This window comes from Podarcis vaucheri, assembly GCF_965113315.1.
Source record: "Podarcis vaucheri genome assembly, chromosome: Z".
Classification (NCBI taxonomy): Eukaryota; Metazoa; Chordata; class Lepidosauria; order Squamata; family Lacertidae; genus Podarcis; species Podarcis vaucheri.
The window spans coordinates 41263375-41278924 of NC_138758.1; the positions used below are offsets into that span (position 1 = coordinate 41263375).

The 15550-nt window shown below is 41.6% G+C and overlaps 2 protein-coding genes and 1 long non-coding RNA gene across 9 annotated transcripts in view; 2 read left to right on the plus strand and 1 right to left on the minus strand.

The window, feature by feature from the left end:
• The window catches only part of LOC309523720, a 118828-nt gene that overhangs the window by 82430 nt on the left and 20848 nt on the right, over positions 1–15550 (plus strand). The gene's annotated exons all lie outside the window — the stretch shown is intronic.
• LOC309523705 (uncharacterized protein) overlaps positions 1–15550 on the minus strand; it is a 91140-nt gene that overhangs the window by 37179 nt on the left and 38411 nt on the right. The gene's annotated exons all lie outside the window — the stretch shown is intronic.
• Positions 18–12493, plus strand: ZBTB43 (zinc finger and BTB domain containing 43). 2 transcript variants are annotated; one of them, XM_082208123.1, is made up of 3 exons: positions 20–151; positions 1123–1319; positions 5699–12493. In XM_082208123.1, the coding sequence occupies exon 3, from the start codon at positions 5711–5713 to the stop codon at positions 7100–7102; it is 1392 nt and encodes a 463-aa protein (XP_082064249.1). In that variant the 5' UTR covers positions 20–151; positions 1123–1319; positions 5699–5710; the 3' UTR covers positions 7103–12493. The 2 variants fall into 2 exon arrangements, with proteins under 2 accessions (XP_082064248.1, XP_082064249.1); XM_082208122.1 differs by lacking the exon at positions 1123–1319 and having other exon boundaries at positions 18–151.

Consider the following 15550-nt stretch of genomic DNA (forward strand, 5'->3'; position numbering starts at 1 on the left):
CTCACGCTTCCGGGTCTGGTTTGCTTGCTGCTGGAGGAGAGGATGCGGAGCTGCGAGAGCAGCAAGAGAAGGAGGAGCGCGGGTATCTCGTCCACCATGTGAAAGAGGAGCGCCCGACGCCCCACTCCGAGGCTCCTTCCCCCCTGGTCAGGTGAGGGGTTCTCCTGTCCATCGGGCCAGTGTTTATTTATTTTTGTGGGGGTGAGGATTCCTGAGAAGTGTAGGTAACGATGCCGTGGAAATAACAGTAATTGGGGGGGGGAGTTGGGGGGGGAGAGATGTCATGAGCATCTTTTTTTTTAATGGAGCCCTCTTGTTCAGAGGTAGTCTACCTCTGAAAAGCAATGTTGCTCGGGTGGGGTGCGAAGCAGTGATGCAGAGTTTTCTCCTCGGTGTCATTTTTATTAGTATTATCATTTCCGTGGTGCGTGCGTGTGTTTAGTCTGGCTAACGAGAAAGGGGTGTATCTATTAGCCCCCAGAGTTTAATGGATGCTCCCTGCCCAGAAGCAGTCTGTCTCGAATGCCACAGTTCAGCAGCAGAACATGTGCCTGTGCATGTGGTAGAGCTCAGGCTCAATATTTGTTTTGCCTAGGTAAGGTGGTGGTAAGAACCTCCTGCCTGCCTGAGAACCTTGGACAGCTGCTGCCACATCAGAATAGACTATACTTTAGCTTACACAGAAGACTAAGAATTTGGCTTGTATCATGTTACGCATTTAGGAGGTGGGGAAAAGCAACAGGGAAGAGTGTTCACCATCATGTCCTCCTTCATTTCCTTCATTTGCAAGATGTGTATAATAATTATTTTTAGTGCTCATGCACTTTGAATCAAGATACTCATCCTTGAGACAGCAAAACTAGCTTCTGCAGAGGAGCTGCTTAAACAGTGTTGCATGCTATCTGTTAAATTAACCTTTATCATGTAGCAATGAACTTTTTATCATGTGGTATGCAAGGCTGCTTAAACAGTTCCTCTGAAGCAACTGGTTTTGTTGTGTCTAAAAACACAGTGAGTCCTTGTAAAATCTGATTCCTATGCACTTTTGAGGTTTTCTCCTTGAGAACTAATGCCTCTTCTCCCTCCCTCCCTCTCTTTTCTTTTTGCTGACTCTGGAAGCAGAAGCTGGACTAGATGAACCCCTTATCCAATCCTCTGGGGCTTCTATTTCATATTAAGCTGCTCCCCAGAAAGTGTTGAGTATTAGTAATGCTGTGGCTGCAAACCAACTTTCTTAGAAGTCCCGGCTAAGTTATTCTGAGTAATCATGTATGCATGAGATATCTCAGTTAAAAGGTGGACCTTAATGACCCTCTAAGGTAGGTCAGTATTATCTCCATATTGCAAACAGGGGTTTGACTGAACTTGGGAGAACAGTGAAATATTTATAGCTGTCTGGCTTTTGGTAAGATTTGAACTGGAAAGCTTCAAGTTCACAGCTCAGTCTCTTACTCACTCTGCGGCTTTGTGTCAGCAGCAGATGGGAAGTTGTAGTTGAAAACATCTGGAGGAAACAAGGTTGGCAAAGGCTGCTTTATATTAATTGGGGAGGTGATGAGAACTACATTTCCCTTCCAGGAGGAGGAGGAGGAGAGCAAAGCTCATGTGGATCCATGGTCCCATTTGATGTGTACGTTTGGGATGCAAGTGCTGGGTTTGTTTGGATTGCTAGTTTTTGATCCCCTTGCCTTCCTTACTCTTACATACACATCAAGTCTTCCTGGAATGCATCCCTTTTACTTTTCAAGAAATCATACAGTTTCAATTTGTTTGCCCAGATTTCTCAACTAGTCTTTAGCATTGTTATGTGGCCTGCAATTCTTTCAAAAAGTCCAATGAAATGTTTCCAGTAAAAAACTCCTCTTTTTTGGCTGAAAGTATCATTTTACTAGTTCTTTAAAAAAAATCACAGATCTCTCCCATAAGAAAAGCCCTGCCAGATCCCAAAAGGTCAAGCTAATTCACTGTTCTTCAACCCTGGGTCCCCAGATGAGGTTGGACTACAACTCCCATCATCCCCAGCTATTTTAGCCAATGGGAATTGTAGGATGTTGTTGTCTAACATATGGGGACCCGAAGCTGAAAAGCATTGGCTGTAATCCACCATCTTGCTTCCAGATACTTCTGGAAGCCCTTAACCAGAGCATAAGATCAACAGCTCTACCCCAGCCTCTGTTCTTTAGAGACATACTGCCTTTGAATACGGAGTTTCTAAATAGTCATCCTGGCTTAGAGGGATTGATAGACCTCTGCTTTCCCATGCTTTCGGCTAATCCCTTTTTAAAGCCATTTAATGTAGTGACCAACAGCAGGTCTTGTGACAGTGGGAAGAGTTCCGCTGTTAGTTGTCTTTAAATTTTACCAAAGCAAAACTCTAGAATTTGAGTTATTTATCTTGTTTTACTGTGCTGCCTTTTCTCTTGGCACTTTTAATTAATTAATTAATTAATTAATTTTTATTTATTTTTTGCTTTAGAAAAGCCATAAGCACTTTCTCATGATCTAGCAAGTTGCTGTTGCTATGGCAACAGGTGTTTTCTCAACAGAGCCAAGTTCCTTTCTACCTCAGAGATGCTCTTAATGCATTCAGAGCTGCTTAGAGTTTGTCTGCCTGTGACATTAGAGTAGTCATTACTTGCTCTACCTCTGTTCCTTAAATCCCCTGTTTCTCATACATGTCTGCAATCTGAGACCTAGGTGTAGCATCACTATAAACGATGCCTTCTGTTGTGTGGCTGATGCTTATAGCAGTGAGTAATTTTAAAAATAGACCACATGGAAAAGAAATAGAGGAATGAAGCCTGATTACTTCTGATTACTAGTGGTTTTACTATTTATACCTGGGTTACCTGTTCATGCTGTCTTCGAATTATGTTGGATAATGTTAGGAAAGTTTTTAATGTTTGAAGTTTTATTCTGTTTAATACTCTGTTGGGAGCCGCCCAGAGTGGCTGGGGAAACCCAGCCAGATGGGTGGACTATTAATAATAATAATAATAATAATAATAATAATAATATCAAGCACCAACAGTGTTATAAAATAAATAAAAAAGAAGAGTTTTGTAGTTTCTCTTTTTTATTTATACTATATCTGTATACTATTTTATCTTGTATTTATTAAGGGATTGTTAGTTTAACTTCATAATAAAGTTCCATTTTGTGATATAAGCCAATGTGATATTGACAGATAAAGCAGGGACAGGGAGCTGAAGCCAAACCCAGCTTCCAAAGGCTTCTCAGCACAGGCCCTGAACCTAAGCCCTGTTTCCTTTTATATAATTTATTGCTTCAGTGAGACAAATCTATTTCAGAACTCATTGGCTTGGATTCTTTTTTCCTTGCAAGTTTTTGTATTTGTTTCTGATTTAACACTTGGCAGATTTCTCTTGAGCTTGATAGACCTCAATTTAAAACTTATGCACCCAAAATCCAAAAGGTGCTAAACTGATATACTGTTATGTTGTTGTTTTCCCTTTTTTAGTACTTACTCCTAAGATGTGAACTTTAGGTGTCATGACAAGTAATTGTCTTGCAGCTTCATGCTGCCAGCACCTGCCTTTTCTGTTTAGAAAATCCTGGAGGAAGTGCTGGCTGGAACCCTGAACAGGAACACTCATGGGAAGGGGCGGAAGATACTCTTAAACATTTTGTTGCAATGCCCATTTGTTACTTAACGCTGATTTACAAAAACTACTAGGCTTATAAAACATGGACAGCATATTTATATTCTCATAAAAACAGAGCTGGAAGGGATCTCAGAGGTCATCCAGTGCAACCCTCCTTCTCATGTGGAAAATCCCATTACACATCACTAATTAAAAAAAAGGCTACCATGCAGTCCGTTAGAAGATGGAGGCAGATCCCAGGCAGTCCGTTAGATTGCCAAGTAGCTTATAAAGTCAGGACATTTTTACTAACATTTAGTCAAAGTCCCCTTCCTTGTCATTTGAACCCGTTGAGTCCCTATCCTCTGGAGCAACAGCAAACAAACCTGCTCTGTCAACTGTGTCTGGAGACACTTGCAGTGACAAGCTGCCATATGGGAGAAGCTGCTCCAACTGCTCTTTGCTTCAGACAGCTACAGGGCTAGGGGACAAAGGTGCCCCTCACTCCTTCTCTTGCTAACAAGAACAAATAAGATAAGCTGTTTATAGTGTCATTCTTGGAAATGTGACAATAATTGACCAGTCTGTTGACTAGCAGGCTTTACCCTAATCCAACAATAGTGAGCGGGTTGCCTCTCCATTTTTTCTGGGCTATAGCACCCAACAGTGACAGGCAGCAAGGCCTGTTGAAAGGAAAGGTGGGTACAGTAGTCTGTAACATTTGAAAGGGAATACACTGGGTACCCCTGTACTACTCTTGTCCTGTGTGCCACTCTGACAGCACAGGGCCACTGCAGGGCTTAGATCTTAGATTCTCAGAATCAGAGAAGATCTTTACTTGTTCTAAGATGTTAAACCAACCTTTAAACCTTATCTTAATTAGTTAGCCTCAGCTACTTGTATTCTGTGCAGATCCCATGCATTATACTGACTTTCTTAAAGGTTGGAGAGTTTAATATGGATGGAAACAAGAATTGATATCTGCTTTTTTCTGCTATATATACTTAGAATGTTTCTAGTACCAGATTGTACAGCACCTGTAATTTGGGAGAGATGCAGATCAGGGCTGAGAAAACCCCAGCTCCCAAGTTCCCCTTGGAGTGCCAATAAAATGTGAAGTAGACATTTAGAAATAGTGGATTTTCTCCCCATGCCCTAACTCCAAGCTGTCACCCGAGATCAGCCTTTCAAAGCCCAGTGCCCTCAAGATATTTTGGACTACAACTTCTATCACCTCTGACCTTTGGCTATGCCTAGCTATTGGAAGGAGATTGGAGTTCAAAACATCTGGAGGGGCAGTAGGTTGGCAAAGTCTGCCCTGGACCCTTCTGAGCATTTGTGTTACTATTGCTACCACTATAGCTTCCATTGAAGTTTATAGTCCTTTCATGGGTGCATGCTTGTGAGAATCTTTGGTGCATATTTATGCATTTATTTGGGTTTCTAGCCTGCCCCATCCCAAAGTGCTCAGAGCTCATAATATTTAAGTGGATCTGCCCTCTCCTAATGCTTTACTGCTAAAAGACAGTTGGAATGAAAATATTTTATGTGTACAAAAGCTTGCAGTACAGTGGTACCTCTGGTTATGAACTTAATTTATTCCGGAGGTCTGTTCTTAAGTTGAAACTATTCTTATCCTGAGGCGCACTTTCGCTAATGGCACCTCCCACTGCGCAACTTCCGCTCTCATCCTGGGGCAAAGTTTGCAACCGGGAGCAACTACTACTTCCGGGTTAGCAGAGCTTGTAACCAAAAGCGTGCGTAACCAGAAGCGTTCGTAACCAGAGATACCACTGTACTGAAAAGTGGAGATGGAGAAAGTCTGCTTCAGGTTTACAAATAGCCATTCATCTGTGGCAGGTCGCAACTGGATCCAAATTTTGAAAACTCATAGAGGAATTTGGTTCTTTCAGGTTTTCAAAATGGCATAAATGGACATGAAAGGCTTGTAAAAGAGTGTGTGTGTGTACATGTGTGCGCGCGCGCATGCATGCATGCATGCACACATTTACTAATACATTTGGGGGGATTTATTTATTTGCAAAGTTGGGTCCACTTTCATAGTCTTGAAAACCAATGTTCATCTTTTGCAGCACACTGATGAGATGGAGCCTGGAACAAATTCTTTCAGAGTGGAGTTCCCAGACTTCTGTAGCACCGTTTTGCAGAAGCTGAACCAGCAACGCCAGCAAGGGCAGCTCTGTGATGTTTCTATTGTTGTTCAGGGACATTTGTTCCGAGCCCACAAAGCTGTCTTGGCAGCCAGCTCCCCTTACTTCTGCGACCAAGTGCTCTTGAAAAACAGTCGACGGATTGTTCTGCCTGACGTCATGAACCCCAGAGTGTTTGAGAACATCCTTCTGTCAACTTACACTGGGCGCCTGGTGATGCCTGCGCCAGAGATTGTCAGCTACCTCACAGCGGCAAGTTTTCTTCAGATGTGGCACGTGGTAGACAAATGCACTGAGGTGCTGGAAGGAAACCCTTCCGTTCTTTGTCAAAAGTTGAATCGTGCCAGTGACCACCAGTCCCCCAGCAGCAGTAACTACAATGGCCTGGTGGAGAGCTTTGAGATAGGGTCTGTGGGGCAGACAGACTTCCACAAAGTGCAGGATGGTGAAAATGAAGAGGAAAGCTCGAAAGATGAACTATTGTCTCAACTCACAGAACATGAGTATCTCCCCAGCAATTCTTCAACGGAACATGACCGTCTGAGCACAGGGATGACAAGCCAGGATGGAGAGGAAGGAGCAAGCGACAGTGCTGAGTATCAGTACGCCAGGCCCCTTTACAGCAAACCGAGCATCATGTCTCACAAGCGGTGGATCCATGTGAAGACAGAGAGGTTTGTGCAGGACTGCGAAGGGGTGGAAGTGCATGGCCCTTACGATGAGCAGCAGGTGTCTGAATCCATGAATGCCATTCAGGTGAGCCACTCTGTCCCGACGTCTGGCCCCGAAGACCTTCGTGTCAATGAAAAAAAGATGGAGACAGAGTTTGGTGAGCAAGCCAATGAAAGCAATTACGATGAGCAAGTGGACTTCTACGGCTCTTCCATGGAAGAGTTTTCTGGGGAAAGGGCCGATGGGACACTCAGCCTTCAGAGACAGGACGCTGGGGTTGCTGCAGGTTATGGAGATAGCATGGACGTTCCCTCGGGGATCAAGGATGAAAATGCCCTGTCTGGGTTCTCCACAGCTGACAAACTTTACCCCTGCCAGTGTGGCAAAAGCTTTACCCACAAAAGCCAGAGGGACCGCCACATGGGCATGCACCTCGGCCTGCGGCCTTACGGTTGTGGCGTGTGTGGTAAGAAGTTCAAAATGAAGCACCACCTTGTTGGCCACATGAAAATTCACACTGGCATCAAGCCTTATGAGTGCAACATTTGCGGGAAAAGGTTCATGTGGAGGGACAGTTTTCATCGGCATGTAACGTCTTGTACAAAGTCATACCAAGCCTGTAAGGTGGAGCAGAACACTACTGAGATGAATTGAAAACAGGTGCCAGGCAGTGGGGTGGGGAGAGTGTATGGGAAGGAAAAATGCAGAGAGAACCAGATTACATATCTGCATCATAGAGTAACACAGAATGTATATGTTGCACAGGGTGTGCCATGTACTACGCTGCTGAGATTCTGGATGGTTGGTTTTTTTTTTTAAAAAAAAAAAATCCTATAGCACAAGTGGGATCACCTGTGGAGGCAAGCAGGGAATTCTGCCCAGGCTACAAATAAGGAGGCAAGTTTGAGTGGTGGTACTTTAGTGTAATTATAATTATTGCTATTTATTATTCTTTGTGTTTTGTTAGCACTTGAGGAGAGGGGTTCCCTCTCATCTCATTAGTGTTCTCTGCTCTCAGTGAGTCTGCATATAGATAGCTGCACATCCTGAGCGCCTTGGTTGGATGACTGTAGTCCCATGTTCAGAAGTCTTTGTGATTTTGTTCAGCCAAATAGATATATGAGCAGTTACCTTTTTTGAACCAAAGGGGCAATTATAGATACTTTAACACAAGTTGCTAGACAACTTTCAGGGGCTGACAGCTTTAACAAGCGGCTGCTTTTTTTAATCAGTCAAGCTTTGAGTTCCATTGACTGGCTCTGTTTATCTTGGCAGAGTGATTCTGCGTCATGCTTTTTTAAAAATTCTTTTGTAAAGCAGTTGGCTATTTTGTGATGGACACTTTATACAGAGACAGATTAAACTATAACCTCATCTCTCTCCAACTCCTAAACCCCTCTCCCTGTTGTGCCTCATACAGCTAGCCAGTCTGCACTTTTGGCTGCCACAATAGTGAGTATCATGTTTGCTCCCCAGTTGGAGATTAAAATGCTCTTTTTCTAGCACTTGAGATTCCAGGCAGACACCTGTCCAGTTTTCATTTTTTTCTCTTTTGGGGTATTTGCTTTGGGAAGTGTTGGTTAGGTACCAGGACTTCAGAGAACAAAATCCAATGTACTGAATTCTGTGTCACTGTTTGCAATGAACACTTTTGGTACTGATCTCCTCACTTAACTCAGGTGGGGAGCCATGAGGGACTGAGGCTGGGGAAACAGCTCTAAAGGAACTTACTCTGCATCACTCTCTAAGGAAGCTGCTTGATGATTAAGAATCAAAGAATGGCTACTGCTGGATGCTCCCCAACGGTGCTGTGCAGACATCTCCAAACCTGGAAGCAGCTTGTGGATTTCTGAACATGATTCTTATCCTCTGTGAAGGAAGAATTTTTAAACACTGGATACCTTTTTTTGTAACCACAAGTAGTTTTAAATTTTTAAAACTAGAACTGCTGTTATATTCCTTCCTTCTCACTCTTTTCATCACCCCAACTACAGGGTGAATGCACAAGATGGAAGAAACTTAGAACGGTCAAAGCATTTGTGCTGCTGTTTGATAGTAATTGGGGCACAGAAATCCCCCATATTTACTGTGGACAGAGGTTGTCATATATGTTGATTGGTAAATGAGGTGTTTCCTTAACAGAATACTCTGCCGGTGCCAAGAAGGCTTGCTGGTGCCAAGGCATGTCATTCCGCCCCTGCCCTCCCCAAACTTCAGCCTGAATAGAAAAAGAAGTGGGGAGATGGGTGGACCTTGTGCATATTCACCAAGGAAAGCAAACATTTCTGGGGTTATTACCCTTTTCCCTTAACTACAGAGTTTAAACAAACTTTTCATGTGATAAGCTGGGCCTGGAATATGAGTGTCTGGCACAAATATGGGTTTGGTTGTTTGGTAAGGTTGTAGTGCTGTAACTTCTCCTTTGGTGGAACTATTTAATGGCTTTTACTTACAAAAAACATGTTAAAAGCTTTTCTAAATCAACACAAGATCAATTTTTGATATATCTCCCCCCCCCCTTCAGTCATCAGCAATCCATATATGATATTTTTGTTGCTGGCACATGCAACAATAAATAATCTGCTGTTTTCCCTGCTTAGATGAGCTCAGCAGCACACCAGGGTGGAAATGACTGTCACCAACTTGAACCCTACCAAACAAGTTAACCCAACAGGGATCTTCTTGCTAACACTGTAACCTGCTAAATGTATAGAAGCACTTTGTATTTAAAAACAAAACAAAAACCATTTATAAATGTTTTTTTTAGAACTTCCAAGATAGATATATATATTCCCTCTGGTTTGTTTTCTTATTCATGTTGTCCGTTCAATTTTTTCCTTGTCTTCAATCTTGAAATTTTATATTGATAAGAAGCTTTTTATTTATATGAGCACAGGGTCTGGGGTTTGTGTAAGAAGAACTGATCCTAAGGGTCTGCTTTTAGTTTTGTCTTCTTTTTTAAAAAAAAAAAAAATCCTTATTGCCTTAGAATCTCCAGGAAGCCATTTTATTTGCAAACTTCTACAACAGGTGTGGGGAAACTTGGACTGCCCAGTTGCTGCTGAACTACAGCTCCCATCATCCATCACCATTGGCCATGGTTGCTGGCTGATTGGAGTTATAGCTTAAATGTTCCCTGCTCCTGTTCTTTGGGCTCTGTTAGGGAAAAGAGAACCTGTATTTCTTACGGCTCCCCACAGCATTTCTCAGCTTTCCTTGCGCTGTGACCTCACTCAAACGTTTGTGCTGCCAATCTAGCCGTAGCAAATGGAAGGAAGGCTCAACCTGCCCCATTCTGACTGCCAACATTTTCTACTTGCCCTGCTATTGTGCTCTTAACTGCATCTTGATGTGACACATTTAAGCTGACAAAGCTTTTCCTGCAATGGAGAACTAGGAGTGGGGAAACCTCACCTGTTTAAATGTTGCATGTTAAGCAGCTACAAGAGTCACTGGAGCAGAGGCCTGACAACCCTACTCCAAACCAGAGTTCCTTCAGGCCTACCACAAAAGCCCTTTTGCTTAATCCACTGGAGAGTTGTTCTTGTACAGGCACCATAGATGGGAAGCTGTGCAAGAATGGTTCTCCTTTTGCTTGTGCATTTAGACTTCTTGGCTGGATTATCTCCCTCTATTAGCTTGATGCCTTCTCTGGACAGGACATACAGAGGTCAATTGAGTTTAGGTTTTTGAATAACTTATGGTTACAGAGCTTTGAAATGTAGGTAAGATGGTAAGGGGTTTCCTACTGGAGTGTAAGATATACAAGAACCTTTCACGGTCCCAGTTCTCATGTCATGGTAACTCAATGGCACCTGCTTCGCTTCTCCCCTTGGCTTAGTGGTATGTCAACCTGTCTTGATTTGCTCCAACCAAGACTGTGATTGGTAAACCAACAACAAACCTTAGTTTCACTTTGTGGTTTGTTTTGGAGCAAAACAAATCAAGTTCCGCTGTTCAGTCATAATGTTAAGCCCAGAGATTGTGGTTTCTTGCTCTTGACTTGTGCTAATGGAGGAGGAGTAAATCAGCAGCTATAGGTTAATTATGGTTCACCATGATGTGTGAATACTGCCATTTTCACTTTCAGTGTTAAATACATTGGGGGGGGGTATTATCTCCAGGAACTTTGACTGCAATCCTGGGCCAGTTCAGAAAATGGGCGTGATGGTGTTAAGTTCCTGGCGGCAGTTCCAAACTGACTGGCTTACACATAGTTGGGTTGTGTGGGAAATTCCAGCAAAAGTAGCTACTGAGAAAGGTTAGGCCCAAAGCTTGGAATTTGTACCCCTCCCCCTCTGTTCATGGGCCCATAATTTTGTGCATAAGAGAGATGAAAGAGCAATATAAATTACCACCATGCTATGCTAAGTTCCCTTTATTAATAAGGGAAGTGCTAACTAATGATGCCTTGCCAACAAATCTGTAAAAATTTTATGCTACTACCATCCTTGTCATATTTGGGGTACTTTATGTGACTTACATTCAAAAATGAAACACGACTTTGAAACTGTATAGAATGCTTTGGTATTAGGGACATGCTTCACTTTTAGAGCAACCTTTCTCAACCTGGTGCTCTCAAGATGTATTGGACTACAACTCTAGTCAGCGCCAGACAACATGGAAGCGCACCAGGGTAAGGATGGGAAATGGGGAGAAAAAGCCCTTGGATACATTTGAAGTAAAGCCCCATCTGCACCATAGATTTAAAACAACATCATACCACTTTAAACAGTTATGGCTTCCTCCAAAGAATTCTGGGAACTGTAGTTGATTGCAGGTGCTGAGAGTTATTAGAAGACCCCTTATTCCCTTCATAAAATTCCTGGAATTCTATGGGAAGAGGTATTGTTAACCTAGAATTCTTTAGGGGAAGCCAGGACTGTTTAAAGTGGTATGATACTGGTTTTGCTTTATAGTGCAGATGGGAGCTGAGTCTTGAAAAGGGCAACTAGGATAGTATATCACTTTATTTCATTATAGCTTTTGGTGGTCCAGAAGCGCACAGTGCAAGTAGATAAGTAGTTACCGCTCCAGCAGGAAGGTAAACGGGGGTTTCCGTGCGTTGCTCTGGTTTCACCAGAAGCGGCTTAGTCATGCTGGCCACATGACCTGGAAAAACTGTCCATGGACAAACATTGGCTCCGCTGCAACCCCAGAGTCCTCTGCGACTGAACTTAACTGTCAGGGGTCTCTTTACCTTTACTATATTCATGCTGATTTGTGAAGCTAAAACTGCTGGGTTTGGGAACTCTGTTTTTCCTGATCCTTAAAGGATTTTAAGAGGTATTAACCACAGACCCTGAGTGCTTAACGGGTGATTTGTCAACACTTTGCTAACACAGCATGCTTCACAAGTTGAAAAGAGTGTAGATTTACTGTAAAGACTGCTTCTGGCATTCCCCACCCCTTCAAAGTGGCAAATCTTATGTGTTGAATGTTTTAGGGCAGATGCTATTTCTATAAGAGTCTATTTTAAAAAAAAATATTTGTTTTTATCTGGTAGTGGAATGTTAATACATTCTGTAAGCATACACATTTTAATTCAAATATTTCTATTTAATTTGGATAGTTAAAATCATTAGGACTAGCAGCTGGAGCCCTGAAGGCAAAGAGCTGAAAAATGAATTGCATATTAACATTTCTTTTTAAAGCAGGGTCATTGTCATACTTCTTTGCTTGAAAGCTGCTTCCTGCATCAGCCACTGCTGCTTTTCTTCAACTTTCCCTTCTGGGCTCTACTGTATTTCTTAAATAAATGTAACTGTTCATATGCGAGTGAGGTGAACCTTTCTTGTTCCTCTAAAAAATTTCCCCTCAAAAGCATTGTCACTTGTAATATTACAGTTCATATCCTGTTGATCTTCTGTGAGTTGTTACACCTATATTGCAAAGGATGGATAATTTGATATCTCTCTTAATATTGCTGTCCTAATAATGTACAGCATGGTTTTATGTGACATTACTGTTTCATTGTTTTCTTCTTATAGAAGAGTCTGTTGGTCTTTTGTATAACATGTTTTAATAAATGTTATCTGTCTTTTCCCCCCTGGATTTTTACATTTATTTATCAAAAATAATCATTGCACTTGATAATACACATTATAGGTCTTGAAAACTTTATTGTGGCTTAATGGACTTGCTGCAGGATGGGAGTCTGTGAAAGCTTATGCTAGACTTGTAAATACGCCAACAAATGTTACTATCCTGCCACCACCTCCCTCCAGAAAAATACCAACCCGGATTTCCATGCTGGATGGAACTGAAGAACTGCATTGCAAAATTAAGAGGAGTGCGAATTTGAAAGGTGACCTGCATTTTCGATTGCTTGTTTCAAAAAATGCAAGTTGGGTAGGTCTGTCTTTAAGGGCAAACAGAATTGAATTTCACCCTGAGTGCTGCTCTTAGATTACTAAAAAAATAGTTGACCAGTTGGACTGGCAGAGGAAGAATGGATCACTTGGCCCCCTCTCCATCAAACTCCGTTGTAATTCCATGCCAATCATGGAAGAGGGGACTTTCCTTCCTCTGGCTAACACAGGAACCAAATGGCTGGCGGAGGAGGAATGGGCCAATGCACCCTTCATCCACCAGCCTGGATACTCGCCTACATGGAATTCCTCGTCACCTATGGCTATCAAGTGAGTTCTTAAGTAAAAAAACCTGACCCAAAGTGGAAAGAAAGTTACAACTTGTAAGATGCTTTGTGTGTTTGTTATAACAAGCTAACATGACTACCACTCTGGAAACACCTCTGATTAGGAAGGACCTTAAAATGGAAATTGAAGCCCGGGCTTGTGCTAAATTTTGTATCAGAATGGGTACTTTGCTGTATTTTTGTGTTACGGACAAAGCCTGGTGAGAAAAGCAGGAAAAGAGAAGCAATAGATGAGCTTTTGTCTGCTTATGCACCATGCAATTAAAGCACAAACCTACATAAACACCTGGGAAGTGTAGTTTGAGGCTGCTGAAAATTGTAGATCTTTGAGGGGTAAACTACAGTTTCCAGGATTCTTTGGGGAGGGTGCTGTTGTGACATTTGCTTATGTTCAACGTTGCGCTATGGTGAATTTTCCATCAGTGCAAGGTTTCTCCTTGTGCAATTGAATGTTACCTCCCTCTTTGCCCCCTGCATGCCCACTAAATCTGCTCTGGGGGTTCCCCAAACACACTGGAACAATTTAGGAGATGGTGCAGGGCACAAGGTGGCAGAAGTGTTGGGAGAAAGGTGGCAGATAACTGGTTTGTGATATGCACAAAAATAATGTGATACCATTGTGGTGAACAACATGAAGACTAGCCTCAAGGAAAGATGTCTAGTTCCACTCATCAATGTTCAAATGAGTACAGGGAAAAATACAAGGATAAGTAACTTAACACTGTAGTCACAACAAACGGAATTTAATCTCCCCATTTTGTCAGGGTATTCATATTTGGAAGTTTCTTTCCAAAACATTAAAAAGATATATCCAGTCTCAACAAATTTGCCCTTTGCAGCTGTCATAACTGACATTCCGTGCTCTGGACCAAGAAGAATGTTTGCTTTCCAAACAAAGTGGGTGAACTTCAACTTAAATCAGGTCACTTTGCTAAATCCACAGTAAATTCAATATTCATGCATAAGAACCTTGCTCTACACAGTTTTGAAATAGTGAACATGTTGATTCAGTGCCCTTTCCAAGTTTCTTCACAGAGGGGATATTGTGTGCTATATGTGTGTGTGTGTGTGTGTGTGTGTGTGTGTGTGTGTGTGTGTGATCTGTTATGCATGAATAGTTAAAGTCTAGCATGTAGAAAACCTGTAGAAAAAGCTAGAATAGGGATTCAATGTAAATTATACACATTTAAACATTTAAAACAAAAGAAACCCCTCTCATAGTACCATGTCAATGTTTTGACCTAGCTGTTGATATAATCAAATCCTGAAGCAAAATTAAGATTAGGCTGTTCATGGTAGGATTAATTGTACTATAATCATGTGGCATTATATTGCTTGCTGAATATGGCCATAAATACTTTTCAAATCAGAGAAGCACCCTATAAGGTCTATTGAGATGAGGTCTTAGTTAACATCACCTAACCTTTTGGTTTGCCTTTCTGGCCTTTGCTGATTTGCTCAGCTGGTCTGATGTGTTTAGAAACATTAGTGGTACTTTTCTTCTTACTGAAAATATCTACATGATTAATTTGAAGCTGTGTGAAATCTTTGCTTTACGCTTCATAATCAGGCTTGCTAGTGATGTTTCTGAGACACTTTGGAAATTCTACCACGTTGAACAGTTGTGAAAGTTATTTATACTGTATAGTTCACATTTCCTAAAGCAGAGGAATTTCTGGAGCATAGCACAACTTTTTTACCCTACATGCCAGTTTTAATAGGAAAGCAGAATTACTTTATTACCTTATTCCAACAAATACTAAAAAGCTCACAACCCACTTGTGGAGACTATCAGAGATCACAAAGAAAGGAATATATGATAACAACAAGAAAATGAGGAAAACAATAAAGAGAAGTTTGGATAGAACTGTGAATACTATTTCGACAGAACTGTAACATTAAAGCAGCAGCAAGAGAGATGTTTGGATCCCTTTCTGAGCTTGAAGCATGGGTACCCCCAACAAAAAAATTAAAAATTTGGTTTTGTAATTTGGAACTAATGTGATTTGATTGGTTTGTTAATAAAAATTATATTTAAAAAAAATACTAAAAAGCTCACACCATAGAAACCCACAGTGTAAACACCCACATAAATACTGAATTTTAAGTACACACCAAGCCAGAATGAATTGTGATCTTACTAACCTCCATGTCCCTGGAGATACCAGTCACTGAGAGTTCATGATTCTAAGAATCTAATGCTCAGATTCAATCAGTTTATAAACTTTGGACCCCCAAAATGGAAACCATTTAAATTAGCTTATTTTTGCAGAACAGGAAGACAAATACAGATTAGAAATGTTAAATCTGCAACACATGCTTGTTGTGGAAAACCCCAAGAAGTGTGATTTTTAAAAAACTTTGTACAGGAGGCTAGGTTCTACACACCCTCCTTCTTCCAGACAAGCAATATTCACTATCAGTTAAATGACATATTCCAGCCA